General features: G+C 42.5%; 2 protein-coding genes across 5 annotated transcripts; both read left to right on the top strand.

The window, feature by feature from the left end:
- Positions 1 to 64: 64 nt before the first annotated feature.
- Positions 65 to 7,832, top strand: LOC308384426 (uncharacterized protein; the record flags this gene model as incomplete). Its single annotated transcript, XM_080862992.1, has 14 exons — positions 65 to 330; positions 564 to 688; positions 775 to 924; positions 1,070 to 1,161; positions 1,966 to 2,084; positions 2,175 to 2,345; positions 2,432 to 2,710; positions 3,678 to 3,792; positions 5,898 to 5,952; positions 6,042 to 6,215; positions 6,347 to 6,438; positions 7,097 to 7,215; positions 7,294 to 7,464; positions 7,551 to 7,832. Exons 1-14 carry the CDS (start codon positions 184 to 186, stop codon positions 7,830 to 7,832), a joined length of 2,091 nt encoding a protein of 696 aa, XP_080719118.1. The 5' UTR covers positions 65 to 183.
- A 434-nt stretch (positions 7,833 to 8,266) lies between these two features.
- Positions 8,267 to 16,510, top strand: LOC308384799 (tyrosyl-DNA phosphodiesterase 2-like). 4 transcript variants are annotated; one of them, XM_080863418.1, is made up of 8 exons: positions 8,267 to 8,294; positions 8,879 to 8,974; positions 9,431 to 9,513; positions 9,603 to 9,812; positions 9,945 to 10,036; positions 14,899 to 15,017; positions 15,108 to 15,278; positions 15,365 to 16,509. In XM_080863418.1, exons 3-8 carry the CDS (start codon positions 9,461 to 9,463, stop codon positions 15,644 to 15,646), a joined length of 927 nt encoding a protein of 308 aa, XP_080719544.1. In that variant the 5' UTR covers positions 8,267 to 8,294; positions 8,879 to 8,974; positions 9,431 to 9,460; the 3' UTR covers positions 15,647 to 16,509. The 4 variants fall into 4 exon arrangements, with proteins under 4 accessions (XP_080719544.1, XP_080719547.1, XP_080719545.1 ...); XM_080863419.1 differs by lacking the exon at positions 8,267 to 8,294 and adding an exon at positions 8,295 to 8,405; XM_080863420.1 differs by lacking the exon at positions 8,267 to 8,294 and adding an exon at positions 8,394 to 8,412.
- Positions 16,511 to 20,131: the final 3,621 nt, after the last annotated feature.

Genomic DNA, 20,131 nt, shown 5'->3' with positions numbered 1-20,131 from the left:
TATCAACCCTAAAAAGTCTTATTTAAAGCTTCAATTTATCCGAATTAGAAACTGTTTAGCAAGTTCACCCGGACGTATTTCATGGGTACACCTTAGAGAACTTGCAGAGAGCAAAGATGGGCTAATGTTTGGTTTTAATTCTTTATTTCAGATGTACTTGTGCAAAACTGGTGTCTAATAAAGATGGCTTCTACCTCGGAGTCGGACACACCGTCAGTTTCTAACTTGGAGGAAAAAAGAAGCCGCCTCTGTGACGAGTTTGCAGCCATAGCGGGAACTGAAAGCGCCGTGGCTCAGTGCTACCTGGCTGAGAATGACTGGGAGATGGAGGTACATACACCAGCTGAGTGTAACTCTGGTGTTGTAGCCGGAGTCCAAATGGGCACTTTTAATTGCACTCAGCACAGCTGCGGGTTATTTTACTGATTAAATGAGAGCCTGTAGCTAAAAACATTACATTGATGCTGATGCTGGAATACGGATGTATATACAGCCAAGTCCTGATATTTTTTTTATTTTTTAGTCCTGTGATAAGCAGCACATTCCTGTCTCTTTTCCTTCAGAGAGCCTTGAACTCATTCTTTGAGGCAGACATGGAGAGAGTGTTTGATGTTGAGGAGCTTCCAGAGAAAGACACCACCCCCAAAGCTAAGAGGCAGAAGGTTGAAGATGCCCCTGCTGCAAACTGGTGAGTCTGCTGTCTTTTCTGTGTATGGTGACGTTTACTTATGACTCTGTTCATTTTAGCCAAACTGTCTGTGGAAACATTTGCAGCGTAGATTTGACTGCAGACAGTCCTGCTACCACACGGAAACCTTCAGAAGAAGATGATGGTAAACTGTCCATGATCACCTGGAACGTGGACGGACTTGATACGGACAACATTGCAGAGCGTGCCAGAGGCCTGTGTTCATATTTAGTCTTGTAAGCATGTGCTACAGTTGTTGCACAGTTTTAGGCATCATTTGGAGGAAATTTTACATTTTGCTCAAAGTTCTATATATTTGATAGTTAATGTAAGTAAAGTAATTGTTTTTACTTTAATTGTTTTATTTTTTTTGTTTCATAGATACACTCCTGACGTGGTGTTCCTGCAGGAGCTCATTCCCCCGTATGTCCAGTACTTGAAGAAACGGGCTGTCAGCTACCTGATGATTGAAGGTACAGTATGTTAGATACAGTTAGGCAAAGCACTCATGTGAACGATAAAATGGTCATTAATGGCTGAATGCAGTTGAACTGCTTTGGTTTCCCTCAGTGTCGCATTAGCAGAGCCATTAGAGACATTTGTAGATATTAGTGACATCTGTGTTCTTCTTTCACTGCGTTTATAAATTCTGACTGTTGTACTAATATGGGGATTATACTTCTGCGGGAACTGTGACAGGAAGCTCATTTTAAGCCCACGAGGTAACCGTCTGCATAACCTAACGTGGACCTCCAGAGAAATGTAACTGCACATCGGGTCAACACTGACTTGATTGGCATGGAAGGTTGCAGAGTAGGAGTAAAAGGGGTGTCTCGTGGTAATTTTAGGGCTTTTATTGACTTGTACAGTTAAGACATTTTAGTCTTCAGCACCACTTATTAAAACATTCAAGTCAGAGTGTATATGTTTATTTGAGTCTGTAAGCATACTTTTGACTCTGTGTGGATTAGAGAAAATCTCAAATGAATTCAGACTTTCAATTTTTTTTCACTCATTGAAGATGTAAGCTTTACAATCATTGCACACTGGAAATAGGACAGTTCAAAGTAGTCATTAAAAGCGCCCATATTACCACGACATTGATACATACAATGACTAAATGTAAACTGACCACAACCGTTAAGTATCTCTGTACACATACAGTTTGCACATGATATTGATACTTATGTGTATCAGCATACCTTGACTAAAGATTTGATGTGAAGGGGAACCAAAGCTTAAAAGTCTCCATCTTCCTCTTGACTTGTGTTGACCAGGTGGTGAGGAAGGTTACTTCACAGGGATGTTGCTGAAAAAGTCACGAGTCAAATTTGTGGAGCGTGAGATAGTAGCTTATCCCACCACTCAGATGATGAGGAACCTGCTTGTTGCTCAGGTGTGTGCAAAATCATCTCTGATATTTTCTTCATGTGCATAAGTTCTGCGGAACGGGATACTTAGGACCATTTTCCTTTCCAAAAATCAGGTGATCGTCAACAGCCAGAAGCTGTGCCTGATGACATCCCACTTTGAGAGCTGTAAGGGATATGCTGCAGAGCGGATGAAACAGCTGCATGTGGTGATGCAGAGGATGTCAGAGGCACCTGATGATGTCACCGTTGTGTTTGGGGGAGACACAAACCTGAGGGATGCGGAGGTCAGACGCTGCTCCTTCCACTCACATACAGCCAGTAAACTTGTAACAAGTAATCACAGTAATTCTTTTCTCTGGACCCGTCTCAGGTGACCAAGGTGGGCCTGCCTGCAACTGTCTGTGATGTGTGGGAGCGACTGGGCAAACAGGAGCACTGCCGCTACACATGGGATACTAAAGCCAACAACAACAAAACTGTTCCGTATGTCAGTCGCTGCCGCTTTGACAGAATCTACTTCCGCTCGGCTACCAAGGATGGAGTCCCTCGTCTGGCCCCTGATCACATGGCCTTGGTGGGGCTGGAGAAGCTGGACTGTGGCCGCTACACTAGTGATCACTGGGGAATCTACTCCACCTTCACAGCTGAATAGAACTACACAAAACAACCAAAAACATGACAGTTAAGCATTTTATTTTAGATCAGCCGCTCTTTAAATGACAGTAATGCTATGCAGGAAGATGTTCTTATTGCCGGTAAACGATTCACCTTAATTTAATCAGTTTTATACTCTAATGTGTGTCTGCTTAAGTGTTTTATGTGGTTAAAATGACAAATTAAAAAATGAAAAGTACCAATAAATTACAATGTCTTTGTTTTATTATACACTTGCACTGATTGGGGGGGAGAGTCCATTAACAGAAGTCTGACAGCTCTTCAGCTTTTAACCTTGTTACATGATCTTCCTCAGTGGATGGAGTTGGGACTGAAAAACACCACACACAGCATGAGAAACCCTACTGTGATGTCACTCTGTATGTAATACACACATCAGGCCACTAGAGGGCAGTACACAGTTGAGTAGCAACTGTTCAAACACTGACTTACAGGACTGAGAGTAGTGTTATGGGAAGTCCTAACTTTTAAGCACTACATGCATATGACTGAAGCTGTTGAGCCACTGTTTCAACAGCTAGATGCAGTACTATCCATCCACTCTCTTCTGTGTATCCAATTCAGGGGCTGGAGCCTGTTCCAGCTGTTCTAGGGCAGTGATTTTGTGTTTATTATGTAAGTCTTTACTTACTTACTTACCTCCAGCCCAAGAACACGGAATACGGGGGCTCCCCAAGGATGTGTGTTGAGCTCCCTTCTCTTCACTCTGCTGACCCACGACGAGATCTACAGGGGTGAAGTTAACCATCTGCCAGAGTGGTACAGCAACAACAACCTGTCCCTGAATGTGGAGAAGACCAACAGTGACTCTACTTCCTCTGCAAACTGAGAAGCACAAGAGATTCAACCCCCATTATGAGCACCTTTTACAGAGGCACAGTTGAGAGTATCGTCACCAGCTGCATCACTGTGTGGTATGACTCCTGCATTGGGTTCTGCAGGAAAAAATGACAACTGGTAGTGAGAGCAGCCGAGAGCATTGTGGGGACCTCTCTTGCCTCCCTCCCCAGGAGATCTACTGCACCTGCCTCATCTGGAAGGTCGTCTCCATTACAGGTGACTCCACTCATCCCTTCAACAGCGTCTTCAGTTTGCTGCCATCAGGAAGGATACTGAAGAGCCTCCGGGGCAGAACCAGCAGACTGAGAGACAGCTTCGTCCATCGGGCTGTCAGGATGCTGACCATCTCTGGATCGAGAAGGGGGGCCCAAGGGTACATCTTTCGCCATCCTACAATGCTGTGATTGTAGCCATTCCCCACTTTCTGTGAATGGTACTCATGGCCATTGATCAATAGGCTTTGATTAGTTGTCATTGATCAATGGTCATAAGAATTTGCATACTAACAATCATGGAATTAACCCCCCGGCACATTGTTCATTCAGTGGCGCTAGTTTCCTTCACTATGCAAATGTACTGTTTATATGGTTGGGGAAACCTACAGTCAGCTGAGACTGAAGAAGTCACTTGGATGAGTGACGAAACGTTTCTCCAACTGAAAATGTCCAGATGAACAGAATCAACCTTTTGGGATTTACTTACCTGGATGATTAAGCACGCATCAAGACGTTATTTTATTAAACATTTTAAAATGTTAGCAGCACAAACAAACATTTTTGCAGCACAAACCAGCACAAACGTTTGACATCCATTTTGTTTGATTCCATTAATATGGGGGGGCTGGTTGACCTCTAGAAATTTTTGTTAATATCTTTAAAATAATAACGGCACAAACAAAAATTTCTGCAGCACAAACCAGCACAAACGTAGCACAAACGTTTGATACCACTTTTGTTGGATTTGGGTAATGTGGGGGGGCTGGTTGACCTTTTGACCTTTACATTTTCATTAATATCTTTAAAACAGAAGCAGCACAAACGAAAATTTTAGCAGCACAAACCAGCACAAACGTAGCACAGTTGATTGACACCCATTTTGTTTGATTTAATTAATGTGGGGGGGCTGGTTGACCTCTGATGACCTCTAGAAATTGTTATTAATATCTTTAAAATGATAGCAGCACAAACGAAAATCTTTGCAGCACAAACCAGCACAAACGTAGCACAAACGTTTGATACCACTTTTGTTGGATTTGGGTAATGTGGGGGGGCTGGTTGACCTTTACATTTTCATTAATATCTTTAAAACAGAAGCAGCACAAACGCTAATTTTACCTGCACAAACCAGCACAAACGTAGCACTAAAAAAGTAGACCATTTTGGCCCGTTTTGGAGCAGTCTGGGGGGATGGTGACCTTTGAATGACCTATAAAATAAAGTTTAATATCTCGGAAACCGTAGCAGCACAAACGCTAATTTTACCTGCACAAATCTGCACAAACGTAGCACTAACCGCTCCGCCTATTTGCCTTTACGTTTCAAGTGGGTGGGGGGTCAGCTTCACTCTGCTCGTCAAGCGAGGTGTACTGGCAGTCGCGTGACACACACAGATCGAACACATATTTCTGTGTTGCAGGTATGGAGATGTTCTTATGTTTTGGAGATGCAGTCTTTCATTTATTGTTCTTATAAGTTGTTTTGATGTTTTTTCAGTGACATATTATTTATTTTGTGCTTTTTGTTTTTGAGAGCTTAAGTTAATGTTTTAAAACAATTTGTTGTATTTGATTCGTTATATTAATGTAGTATTAATGAAGCTGCAGGCACAGCTCCTTTCAGCATGGCCGGAGGAGAGGTGTACTGGCAGTCGCATGACACACACAGATCGAACACATATTTCTGTGTTGCAGAACACAACGCAGAACAACAGGCGTAACACATGAACGGGTTACACTTACATTTACATATCGTGATACTTTCTGAACCTCTGTTGTTGCTTTCATTGCTTTGTCTGCTCACTGGCCTTTCTCTGTACGTATGTTTATTTAAGGTTGGTATAAAAAATATTAAACCTTGATAGAATGGGTGGAGCTAGAACATGTAAACATACTTTACCAAGGACACGAAAAAAGTTATATACACATACTGGGAAACTGCCTGGGTATATTGGAAACCAAACCTGTGTGTGTGTGTGTGTGTGTGTGTGTGTGTGTGTGTGTGTGTGTGTGTGTGTGTGTGTGTGTGTGTGTGTTTTATGACTTAAACAGTGCATAATCTTCCTGTCACCTTTATTTCAGAGAGAGAACTAACTTGTTGAAGCAGACATGGAGAGTGACTCTAAAACACACAGTGGTGATGATACTACTCCAGATGACTGGTAAGTCTGCTGTCAGCTCTTCTATGTATGGTTAAGTTTACATATGACTTTTTGTATTTTAGCTGACTGACTCTGTGAAAAACTTCCAGGATGGATTTGGCTGTAGACAGTCCAGATGGAAGTCCTGCTGCCAGTCCTGCTGCTACACAGAAACCCTCAGAAGAAGAGGATTTTAAACTGTCCCTGATCACCTGGAATGTGGACGGGCTTGATTTGGAAAAACGTCCAGAGCGTTCCAGAGGCCTGGTTAAATATTTAAACTTGTAAGTACCTGTTACACTTTTCACACTTTTAGGCATCGTTTGGAGAAAATGTTGTTGGAGATGCAACATTTTCCTAAAGGCTGTACATATGTGACATTTAATATTATTAAAGTAAATCTCTGTAAATACAGACACAACCCTGATGTGGTGTTCCTGCAGGAGCTCGTTCCCCCTTATGTCCAGTTCTTGAAGGAACAGCTCGTCAACTACCTGATGATTGAAGGTACAGTATGTCAGATAGATACAGGTAGGAAAGGCACAGGTATGAATGATCAAATGGTGATTAATGGCTGAATGCAGCTGAGCTGCTTTGCTTTGACTTCATGTAACACATGAAGAGAGCTGTTAAGGACTTTAGTCAATATTAGTAACATCTGTGTTCTTCCTTCACTGTTTTTATAAAACCTGACTATAAAACTTTGTACTGAGACTACATGCTTATTACTGTTGTGGGACAGCTGTGTGGCAAACGGTTCGTGCACCCAAATTAAGGACTTGCCAGACAAACTAAACTCAAAGCAGAGCTTTATTAGCTGGCAAAAGGCAACCTTTACAAAAGATAAGGCAGAGTAAAACTTGAACAAACTCTAAGGGCTTAAGTGCACATGAGGTAATCAAGGAGATAGGACACACCAGGGAACAAGGGTGAACAAAATCTGACTAACGAGACAGACTGAACAACACACACAAGACAAAAAATCCAGGAAGTAACACAAACACTGAGACACAGATAAGATCAACCAGGGAACAGAACTAGAAACATGGAAGAAGAGCTAGGAACTAATACTCAAAGAATAAACAAATCATTGACTAAAGATTTGATTTGAAGGGGAACCAAAGCTTAAAAGTCTCCATCTTTCTCTTCCTTTTGTGTTGATCAGGTGGTCGGAACGGTTGCTTCACAGGGATGTTGCTGAAAAAGTCACGAGTCAAACTTGTGGAGAGCGAGATGGTAGCTTATCCCACCACTAAGATGAGGAGGAACCTGCTGGTCGCTCAGGTGTGTGCAAAATCATCTCTGATATTTTTTTCGTCTCCATAAGTGATGCTCAGGAACATTTTCGTTTCCAAAGCTCAGGTGATCGTCAACGGTCAGAAGCTGTGCCTGATGACATCCCACTTTGAGAGCTGTAAGGAAAATACTGCAGAGCGTCTGAATCAGCTGCATGTGGTGAAGCGGAGGTTGAAACACGCACCTGATGATGTCACCGTTGTGTTTGGGGGAGACACAAACCTGAGGGATGCGGAGGTCAGACGCTGCTCCTTCCACTCAGATACAGCCAGTAAACTTATAACAAGTAATCACAGTAATTCTTTTCTCTGGACCCGTCTCAGGTGACCAAGGTGGGCCTGCCTGCAACTGTCTGTGATGTGTGGGAGCGACTGGGCAAGCAGGAGCACTGCCGCTACACGTGGGACACCTCTGCCAACAACAACAAAACTTTTCCCTTTGTCGCTCGCTGCCGCTTTGATAGAATCTACTTCCGCCCGGCCATCAGACGTGGAATCCCACGTCTGGCCCCTGATCACATGGCCTTGGTGGGGCTGGAGAAGCTGGACTGTGGCCGCTACTCTAGTGATCACTGGGGAATCTACTGCACCTTCTCAGCTGAATAGAACTACACAAAACAACCAAAAACATGACAGTTAAGCATTTTATTTTAGATCAGCTGCTCTTTAAATGACTGTAACACTATGCAGGAAGATGTTCCTCACTTTATTTTAATCAGTTTTATCCTCTAATGTGTGTCTGCTTAAGTGTTTTATGTGGTTAAAATGACAAATTAAAATATGAAAAGTACCAATGAATTATAATGTCTTTGTTTTGATGTACACTTACATTGATGGATGAAAAGTCCAAACAGAAGTCTGACAGCTCCTCAGCTTTTAACCTTATTACATGATCTTCCTCGGTGGATGGAGTTGGGACTGAAAAACACCACACACAGCATGAGAAACCCTACTGTGAAGTCACTCTGTGTGTAATACAAACATTAGACCACTAGAGAGCAGTACACAGTTTAATCGCAACTGTTCAAACACTGACAAACACAAGAAGCAGTGTTATGGGAAGTAATGGTGAGTCCAAGTTTTAACCACTACACACACAGTTATGCCTGAAGCTGTTGATCCGCTGTTTTAACAGCTACATGCAATATAGGGCAGATCGCGGGGTGCACCTTAGACGTGGTAAAAAGTAATTTTGTGTTTATGTGTAATGTCTTTACTTACATTTATGTTTTCATGAGCAGGATTTACAAAGAGGTCATACATAAAAAAAATTATTTTTTTTTTTAAAGCACGTTATGTGAGAATCTTCATGACCTCGGTATTCTACCTACGTTATTACCAATCCAGCGCTTTTCGGCCGCTTAATAATGTTGTTTTTGGTCAAGATGATATCATTCACGAGGGATACATTTGACATATAATTCACAAATTATAGACCAACAAGTCATTTACTGCAGTTTAAATGCCGGTGTTTTAGGTTAACTGGTTATATTTGTTGACATTCCTCTGCGTGTTCCAGATGTTGCATCCGTAGATTTGTCATTTTCACTGAATGGTTGTCTCTGTCGGCCAGTGTGCTGTTTAGTCAGGCGGTTTGCTCCTAACTGAACTGTGAGTATCACTAATTTACGTGGGTGTGTTTCCTGAATCAGCTGACCGAGCGAACAGGATGCATCCAGGTAAACTCGAAACTGTCGAGCTGATCCGTGGCATAGTGGAGAAACTGTCGACTTGTGATTTGCACAGAGGTATGATACTACGCTGAAGAATTTAATTTCTTTTAGTTATTATTGTTATTTAAATCGTTTCAAATATGAAGAGGGTTAAAGAAGAAGAAGAACTAAAGAATTAATGAAACAACATGATTCAAGTGTAGGTTTAGTCTGCCTGCCTTAAAATCCACACGTACAGAACAGGAATTAGGCATTAGGGGGTTTGTAAATATGGATAGAGATTTCAAATAGTTTAGTAATTATTTTTATATTATTTTCTGTATGTTTATTAAAGGTTATGCAAAATTGATAGAATGGGTGGAGCTAGAACATGTCAACATACTTTCAACCACATTTGTGTTGCAACCATACACACAAAGACACAAATAAACATACTGAGAAACTGCCTGGGTGTATTTGCAGCGAAGCTATTTTTTTTTAAAGTTATAATAAATGAATAGAAAGCTTAACCTGTTGTGACCTTTCTTTTAGAGATCCTTGAGCTAACTTGTTGAAGCAGACATGGAGAGCGACTCTGAAACACACAGTGGTGAAGATACTACTCCTGATGACTGGTAAGTCTGCTGTCTGTTCTCCTACATGTGGTGAAGTTTGTTTATGACTCTTGTATTTTTCATTGACTGCTTCTATGAAAAATTTGCAGGATGGAATTGGCTGATGACAGTCCTGCTGCCAGTCCTGCTGCCAGTCATGGTGACAGTCATGGTGACAGTCCAGCCAACAGTCCTGCTGTCACACAGGAACCCTCAGAAAAAGAGGATTTTAAACTGTCCCTGATCACCTGGAATGTGGACGGGCTTGATGTGGAAAACCTTCCAGAGCGTGCCAGAGGCCTGGTTAAATATTTAAACTTGTAAGCACGTGTTACATTTTTCACACTTTAAGGCATCGTTTGGGAGAAATTGTTGCTGGAGATGCAACATTTTCCTAAAAGCTGCATATATGTGACAGTTAATATGATTAAAGTAATTTTTTGTAAATGCAGATACAAACCTGATGTGGTGTTCCTGCAGGAGCTCATTGACCCTTATGTCCACTTCTTGAAGAAACGGTTTGTCAGTTACCTGATGATTGAAGGTACAGTATGTCAGATACAGGTAGGAAAAATCCATGTATGAATGATCAAATGGTGATTAATGGCTGAAGGTAGTTGAACTGCTTTGGTTTCACGTAGTGTCACACATGAGGAGAGCTGTTAGGGACTTTAGTTAATATTAGTAACATCTGTATTCTTCCTTCACTGTTTTTATAAAACCTGACTGTTGTACCAACACTACCAGATTGGCTGATCAGATTTTTGGAAGCAGGATTTTGTAATCAAATTATCACAGAACTCACTATGAGCAGGGGGCTGGTCCAGATGGGAGAAAGAGTGTTTAACAAAATACCTGATTTGTAAGTATCGAAATAAATGAGCAGAGGGAAGCATACATTTTGATTGCAGCTGAGCAAATGAAGCAAAACAAATGTCGATGTAGAGGTCCTTAATAGTGTGAAGAACTCATTCTGACCATCTGAACAGCAGGAACAGCTAAAACATTATTCCAGAAAACCCACGTTCTGGCGTTGTAAACCCATAAATAGTGCCTGAAATCTGGGAGGCCTAATCCACCCTCAGAGGTGGGTTTCTGCAAGTGTGCCTTCACAACTCTATGGGATTTATTTGCTCATAAGAAAGACAATGATAGAGTCAATAGTTTGATAAAAAAAAAAAAAAAGTAAGAAAGATGGGAATGTTTTGGAAGAGATGAATACATTTAGGAAGAACAACTATTTTAATTATATTAAAACATCTAAGTAAAGAAAGTGGGAGAAGTGTCCAATTATCTATCTTAGCTTTAATACTATCAACCAGGTCCTGAAAGTTCAATTTAAATAGTAGCCAGAAAGTTGCCCAAATTTATTGATGAGGCAAGCAGGGGAGGCAAAGAGAGCCTGGCATCTGACAGTGTCAGGGCCACATCATCTGCAAGTAAAGTGATGATGGACTCGACTGGACCACTGGATATACCTACAATGTCAGAGTTGTTCCTAACTGTAATGGCCAGAGGCTCCATAGGCAAGGCAAGTTTATTTATATAGCACAATTCAACAACAAGGTGATTCAAAGTGCTTTACATAGCTAAAGCAAAGCGCACAGGGGACAAACATCAACCCTGCCTAGTCCCTCAGTGAAGTAGAAACAGATGTGACTTTATTCTGAAGGTCTTTGTGGATGATTCGGCGTCACACAACCCAGACACCAGTGAAAATAAAGCAGGATGTGCAGTGGTCACAGAACATCTTAGCATTAGGCTCATTATCATATCACTAAACAGAATATGGAACTAGACCACAGCATTAACATGAAAACACACTAACTTCATCTCGTTGGAACAAGAGTGAGGGGTGAAAGAGCGCCCTCCTCCAACGTGAGCGTGCCAAGCTTCAACTCAGTGACGTGCAGAGTGAGACTCTGAGTCACCTGGGAGGGATCAGCAATGAAACGTAGATAACACCTGAATAGACAATCAGGCTGGTTTTGCCTGAAAGGTTCAGTATGTTTTTCAGTTGTGGTGGTTATTGATGAGACTTCTCTAATAATTTTACTGATACATCCACATGACTCTCCAAACGTCACAAACACAGGAAAGCTGTATATGAATTGCTGTGTTTCAAACTCTTCTCTAGTCCTGATTTTATTAAAAGTAAATACAGTAATTAAAGTATGCAAATTTCACAGATACTCGACTAACAAATTACTCGTACTCATTCTGTATGGCAGCTAGACTGCTTCCTGACACGTAAGAAAGCTGTGCATTAGATCCTCATTATGCTAGTAAATATAACAACAGCTGTACATTCCTTTGTCATATTTACTGAATTCTGAACATCATCTGAAACCCTAAACTAGACTTTTGTGGTCATTCCACTTCATTAAGGGGTTTCACTGGGCCTCAAACATGCTTTGAGCACCCAAAGGATGAACTTTTTCTTTCGGAGCTAAATGTGACCGACCGCTTTGTTTTCCCCAGTGGCACCAGTGATGTAGGCACAATAATTGCTAATTGTAAATAGCACTGGGATGTTTTAAACTGTTATCACAGTGTTATTGATGCTGTTATGTCAAACCGATTACCTTACAACAGTAAAAATCACAAAGCACTGCATAGATAGAAAAATGCTGATCTGTCGCTCTGCTGCAAAATCCAGATCAAAAGTATTTGATGTACGTTGGCTGTGCGGAAACACATGGCAGCTTCTGGTTTTACCTCAGACTATGAAGGGCATTGGTCTCAAAGTTAGATCATGGTTTGTTGTATTCATTTATCCACCGGTTCAGTCACAGGCACTATCCCCTCATAGTACAGTTCCAAGGACATCTTTGAGGCTGACTCTAAAGTGTTTACGTGCCACGTCATAGGTGGCCCTGGACAGGTCACTGATAAGGATAAAGCACACAACCAAATTCACACCATGGCAACCTTTCTTAGAACATTTGTTAGACACCGACGATAAAGACAGATGGATAAATTACATTTATTATGTTCAGTAAAGGGTTGCTGATTCCACTGTGGACCTAAAGCCACATGAAATCAAATGGATGTAAGAAGAAGTCGCATGACAGGGAAAAAAAGAACGGCACGAAAGCAGGGTGTGTGTGATGTTTGGTGATGAATGTTGTACCTTCATCCCAAACAATATTGCTGCTAATGGATATTTTAATGGATTTAATAATACAGTTTGATAAACATGTCTCACACCAAATGGCTTCCTTATCTCAACAACACTCTCTCATAAATGAACAAATTAATTTAACTAAAGTTTTAAAGCTGTCTTTTTGCAGTTGAACAACCAATGCTGTTTCATATTTCCATGTGTAATCTGATAGCTTTTCCTTTGTATTATTACTGCTATGTTTGCACAAAAATTTAACACTCCAAGAGCAACTGAAAATAAACAGAAGGGTGGAGACTCAGACTAAGAAGAGCGGGTAGGTGGTGAGAATCCAGAGAAAGGTATGCTTAAACGGCATTTTTAAGAGATATGTATTTTTTGATAAAGCTTCTGTTTAACATTAATTGCAATGTATGACAATAAAAGAGTTGATACACTCCTCATTAAGGACATGGAAGTAGAGATATCAGGCGCTTTATGGGCCAATGGGTTGAAGAGGATTAAAGAATGCTCTGTTAATGCCAGATTACAACTTATATGGTTCAAAGTCCTTCATCGTTTGCATTTCTATAAAACAAAGCCAGGCAGTATTTGTCTATTATCTATTTCCTCATTGCGTGATAGATGCAAAGCAGTCGAAGGAACCCTTGGCCCTTAAAATGTTATAAATGCTGTCGTGTATTCTATGAAAACAGTTTTGTCAGTGAGAATTACATACTTATCTTTTGTTAAATACTCAGTTTCCTGTACCTCTGTACTATTTTTTCTCAAACTGCTCATCAGTTCCCTCTGACCCATGTGCTGTTACATGCAGCGCGTTTGTTTCTATGTAATCAGATGTGTGTGTGTGTGTCATGGTACAAATTTCACATGTTTGTCAGAAACAGGAAAATCAACAGTCTGTTGGAGTCACTGCACTCATTTAATCATCTGCACGATGGAAGATAAATCCCCTTTCCCTGAAATAATGGCAGTCATCTAGTTTACATGTCAAACCTAAACCCACCAAGTTGACAGGACAGCATGACAACAATAGAAATGCAAGTTTAAAAGATTATTTTTAAAGACTATTATAAAAGATCATTTCCTTTATTTAATTAATCTCACGTGTTGTTTAATCATTAGAAAGCATCTTATAATTCTAACATATTATCACTAAATTTGTTGACTGATCACTAATTGGAGGCACCGGTCTATTAAAAAATCAACCTGTTGTCCTGCAAGGTCTCGGTCAGCAGTAAGTGTCTGTTAAGTTTTCCAATTTTAACAGTAATGGGAGATATGGCATGTTTATGAGTATAAGCTGGTCTGCATTACACGCGCGTGTGTGTGTTGTTTGTTAGTAAGCGGGTTAATGCATTTGCTGTTAGGATGTGTGTACCTTTTGTTGTGATGCTCAGGACCCTTTCTTAACCTCCACTCTGAGTCAGTCTGCCTTAGTTTTTCCTGGTTTTCCGTAACCCAATCTTCATGTGTGCCCACACTAAAAACAGCCTTCATTGTTCCTCTATGTTCTCTTCTCCCTCCTTGTTATCTTCTTCCTCCTTCTCACGGCCGCTGCCTGCGTCTCCCACATCCTGCAGCACATCATGGTTATAATGCGCACATTATCAGCAGTTCAGTGGGCAGTTCTTCTTCAGCTTTGTCTTATTTTTCAGTTATTCTGTCAGTCCGGGATCTTCTCCTGTGTGAGGAAACCCCTCCCTACCTTACAGTTGTTACCAGGGATGTTTGATTTTCATGCTGATGTCAGCTTTAACTGACACAATGAAGTCAGTTTTTCTTTCTTGTTGACTAGACCACCCTGTTATCATACACCCAAGAACAAGCAGCCTGTCTGCTCTGTGTTGTGCTCTGTAAGTGTTTAGCAATTTGCCTTCAACACTCAACTCTGTTAACTCCTCTTAGTTAACCCTTCACACCGTGAGATCGAACATTTGACCAGAAACAATTTGACTTGCCCATGTGGAGCAGGGGCTTCTTTCTTGGTCAGCACACTCTCAATCGGGTTCACTATGGACAGAGATGCTGGTGTTCCAGCAGTTTCCAGTTCATGCAGGTTTGAACTCCTAAACATTCTAACTAATTTCCTTTCCTACAATTTTGATTGTGACACATTCAAATAACTTGAACGGATGAGATAGAAATGGCTCTAACTCATGTAAATGTGCAATTCCCTTTTCAAATCCCCAGCCCATGATCACTGGTATAAATGAGAACCTACCTGTCAGTGGACTTGTATTAAAATAGTTTTTGTTTTGTCTTCCTCTTGTGTTGACCAGGTGCTGAGGAAGGTTACTTCACAGGGATGTTGCTGAAAAAGTCACGAGTCACATTTGTGGAGCGTGAGATAGTACCTTATCGCACCACTAAGATGAGGAGGAACCTGCTTGTCGCTCAGGTGTGTGCAAAATCATCTCTGATATTTTCTTTGTGTGCATAAGTTCTGCTGAACGTGACGCTCAGAAACATTTTTTTTTGCAAAAATCAGGTGATCGTCGATGGCCAGAAGCTGTGCCTGATGACATCCCACTTTGAGAGCTGTAAGGCCAATGCTAAAGAGCGTATGAATCAGCTGCATGTGGTGAAGTGGAGGTTTAAACATGCACCTGATGATGTCACCGTTGTGTTTGGGGGAGACACAAACCTGAGGGACGCGGAGGTCAGACGCTGCTCCTTCCACTCACATACAGCCAGTAAACTTATAACAAGTAATCACAGTAACTCTTTTCTCTGGACCCGTCTCAGGTGACCAAGGTGGGCCTGCCTGCAACTGTCTGTGATGTGTGGGAGCGACTGGGCAAGCAGGAGCACTGCCGCTACACGTGGGACACCACTGCCAACAACAACAAGAAAGCTTCCTACCCTGTTCGCTTCCGCTTTGATAGAATCTACCTCCGCCCGGCCGTCAGACGTGGAGTCCCACGTCTGGCCCCTGATCACATGGCCTTGGTGGGGCTGGAGAAGCTGGACTGTGGACGCTATACTAGTGATCACTGGGGAATCTACTGCACCTTCTCAGCTGAATAGAACTACACAAAGCAACCAAAAACATGACAGTTAAGCATTTTATTTTAGATCAGCCGCTCTTTAAATCACTGTAACACTATGCAGGAAGATGTTCCTCACCTTATTTTAATCGGTTTTATACTCTAATGTGTGTCTGCTTAAGTGTTTTATGTGGTTAAAATGACAAATTAAAATATGAAAAGCACCAATAAATTTTATTGATATGCCCTTACATTGATGGATGAAAAGTCCATTAACAGAAGTCTGACAGCTCTTCAGCTTTTAACCTTGTTACATGATCTTCCTCAGTGGATGGAGTTGGGACTGAAAAACACCACACACAGCATGAGAAACCCTACTGGGATGTTACTCTGTGTGTAATACAAGCATCAGGCCACTAGAGAGCAGTACACAGTTGAATAGCAACTGTGTCAACACTGACTTACAGGACTGAAAGTAGTGTTATGAGAAGTCTTAATGGTGAGTCCAACTTGTAACAGCAGCACACGTATGCCTGAAGCTGTTGATCCACGGTTTTAACAGCTACATGCAGTAGCATCCATCCACTCTCTTCTGTTTATCTAATTCAGGGACTGGAGCCTGTCCCGGCTGTTATAGGGCAAGAGGCAGGGTACACCTTAGACGTGGTAAAAAGTGATTTTGCCACATGTGTTTTTGTTTTATGTGACATTAAAAGAAATAAAATTTGGCATATTTTATTAAGGACCGAAAGCCCCCACCCCGGTTAATATTTCTATTTGTTGTAATAAAGTTTGTAATTAATAAATGTAGTTATTTCAAACCCAAATCCGTTTGGAAAAAGTCAGCTTTGTTTGCTTTTCTCTGTTAATTATTCTTTATCTGTATGTACACTGATTAAAGTTTGGGTAAAAACATTGTACAACCTTTATAGAATGGGTGGAGCCAGAACTTCGACCTTAATTTGATTATCACGAGTTTAAGTGGGCGTGTTTCCTAAATCAGCAGTAGTCGTTAATCAGCTGACGGGTGAACAGGTTGTGTGAAGGTAAATTTGAGAATCTGCCGAGCTGGTCTGTGGCGTACTGGAGACAGTGGTTTATTTTACAGAAACACAGAGGTACGATACCAGCCTGAATACTTTCGTTTTTTTTAAATTATTATTGTTATTTAAATAATGTCAATATGAAGAGGTTACACACATATTACAGACTGAAAGTCATTTTGATCAGTAAGACTGGAACAGAGCTTAAAATTTTTTAAAAAGTTCCATCAATTGATGGCAGGAAGAGAAGTCAAAAAACTTGTTTAAATTAACAAATTTATAAACAGAACTCTGTCATTCGGGCACAGAGAAACTAATGAGTTATAATCAAGCAGGCTATTCATGTTTAAAGTTGCATAAGACAGTTTTTAGTTTTTATTCTTTCAGCTGTAGTTTGGAGGGTATTTAATGGCCTGAGAGCACATACAGAATGGGGATTAGGCATTAAGGGGTTTGTAAATATAGATGGAGATTGAAAATAGTTTAGTAAAGTGTTTTACACATGTATACAATTATTTATGTATTTATTTTTGTGCGAACACACTTTGAATTGTCTTACGGTGTATTCCTAATAGTATCTAAGCACATGTGGTCTTAGTGTGGTGCTGGTGTTGTTGGGGCTGAGTTGTGTTGGAATCTGTCTGTGGAGGGTGATGGCCAGAAGTGTTTGTCTTGTTGTCTGGTGGAAAAATAAATGTCTTTCACTTTCAAAATGCCTCCTACCTGGGCCCGTCCACACCCAGCTCACACCCAGCAACCACCAAAGCTCAAGCTGCCATCAACTACAACCTGTGGGAACGCCAGCATCACCGTCTCACTGCTCCAAAATCAACGTCTTCAAGCTCGGCTGAAGTTTGTAGCTGCTCACATAGACAAGCCAAATCCTTATAATTTCAATTAAATTCTGTTTTATTTATACAGTAGAAAATCACAACAACAATCACCTTAAGGCTAAATAATAATAATGCTAAACTGTGTTTGTGGCAGCTCACAGCACGGTGGATGTTTGTGCCGTGATGTTGCACACGCATGCAATTTAAGATGGCGCCGGTGAGGTCGGCTGCCGTCACGACTGCTCCGACCACTTTTTCTTTGTCTTTGTTTTTTAAGTTAGTTTTCAGCGTTTCTAAATCGGCAAAATCATCACCATTGGGTACATTAGGTATGACAGTGACACTCTTGTTTCTATTGGTTTACAATGTACTCACAATTCGAAGTTTTTAACTCCGGATCTGAGCTGGCCGAGTGAGATCTCGAGGGAGAACAAAGGGAAGCGGCGGCGGCCTAGAGGGAAGCGAGCCGGCGTCAGGAACAGGCTGAGAGCTCGTGCACACCGCACACCTCTGCCTAGCATCCTGCTCGCCAACGTCCAGTCACTGGAGAACAAGCTTGACGACCTCAGGGCCAGGATAAAGTTCCAGAGAGACATTCGGGACTGCAATCTCCTCTGCTTCACCGAGACATGGCTGAACCCAGCGGTGCCGGACCACGCCATCCAGCCGGCCGAGTTCTTCTCGGTTCACCGCATGGACAGGACACGGGACTCGGGGAAGTCAAGGGGAGGCGGCGTGTGTTTAATGGTGAACAACAACTGGTGCAACAGTGCGAACGTTGTTCCTCTCACACGCTCCTGCACACCAAATCTGGAACTACTGTCCATCATGTGTCGTCCTTTTTATCTACCTCGGGAATTTACATCGGTCATTGTAAGTGCCGTTTATATTCCACCACAAGCGGACACGGTCACCGCCTTATGCGAGCTGCATGAGGCACTCACACAGCACCAGACACAACACCGGGACGCTGCGCTTATTGTGACGGGGGACTTTAATAGCGCCAACCTCAAACGCGCAGCGCCGAACTTTTATCAACACATCACCTGCCCCACCAGGGGTGAAAGGACACTGGACCACTGCTACACTACGGTCAAGGACGGCTACAAGGCACAATCCCGCCCCCCGTTTGGCAAATCTGATCACGCCGCCATCTTCCTCATGCCAAAATACAAACAAAGGCTGAAACAGGAAGTTCCGGTTCAGAGGAAGGTCGCGCGCTGGACGGATCAATCGGTGGCCGCGTTACAGGACGCACTCGATGACGCAGACTGGGGCATGTTCAGAAACAGCTCCGACGATGACGTCAACGTGTTTACGGAAGCAGTTGTGGGATTCATCGGGAAACTAGCGGATGATACCGTGGAGACAAAGACTATCACAACGTTTCCCAACCAGAAGCCGTGGGTGGATAAAACCATCCGCGACGCTCTGAGATCCCGCACCGCTGCCTACAACACGGGACTCATGACGGGGGACATGGACCCGTACAAAGCCGCGTCATATAACGTGCGGAGGGCGGTGAAAGAGGCGAAGCAGCGCTACGGGAGGAAACTAGAGTCACAACTCCAACAGAGTGACTCTAGGAGCCTGTGGCGGGGACTAAGGACAATAACGGACTATAAAGCACCAACAACCGGTATGACGAACGCGGCCGTGACTCTGGCAGACGAGCTGAACACTTTCTATGCTCGCTTCGAGGCTGCAGCTAAGGTCTCCAACAATGCTAGTGTTAGCGGCGCTAACGGCTGCAGACAGGAAGATACTGCCAGCACCGGAAACGTGCTCGTCATCTCCGAGCATGAAGTAAGGAGAGCCTTCAAGAGAGTGAACACCAGGAAAGCAGCAGGACCAGACGGCATCCCAGGTCGTATCCTAAGAGACTGCGCATACCAGCTAGCTCCTGTGTTCACTGAGATATTCAACATCTCTTTATCTCAGTTGGTGATCCCCACATGCTTCAAAGAGTCCATCATTGTTCCTGTCCCGAAGAAACCCCACCCTGCTTCTCTTATCTATCGCCCTGTAGCCCTCACCTCAGTAGTGATGAAGTGTTTTGAACGCCTGGTCAGAGACTTCATCATTTCTTCACTACCAGACACACTGGACCCACTACAGTTCGCTTACCGTCCAAATCGTTCCACAGACGATGCCATCTCTCATCTCCTCCACACATCACTCACTCACTTGGACACTAGAAGGGGGAATTATGTTAAAATGCTCTTCATAGACTACAGCTCTGCATTTAACACCATAATTCCCTCCACACTCACCACCAAGCTGGAGCATCTGGGACTCAGCTCATCTATGTGTCTGTGGATCTCCAACTTCCTAACTGGCAGACCACAGGCAGTAAGGATGGGCGGACATGTCTCAGCCTCCACCACTCTCAGCACTGGAGCCCCCCAGGGGTGTGTTCTGAGCCCCCTGCTGTACTCTTTGTACACATATGACTGTGTGGCCACTACCAGCTCCACCACCATCATCAAGTTTGCTGACGACACCGTCGTGGTGGGCCTGATCTCTGATAACAACGAGACGGCCTACCTGAAGGAGATTAGGAATCTGGAGAACTGGTGCCAGAGGAACAACCTCCTTCTAAACGTCAGTAAGACAAAGGAGCTGATAGTGGACTTCAGCACTAAGCAG

This window comes from Rhamphochromis sp. 'chilingali' (assembly GCF_963969265.1).
Source record: "Rhamphochromis sp. 'chilingali' genome assembly, chromosome: 17".
In the NCBI taxonomy this organism is placed as follows: domain Eukaryota; kingdom Metazoa; phylum Chordata; class Actinopteri; order Cichliformes; family Cichlidae; genus Rhamphochromis; species Rhamphochromis sp. 'chilingali'.
The sequence above is the reverse complement of the archived record's forward strand: the minus strand, read 5'-3'. Positions and strand labels throughout refer to the sequence as shown.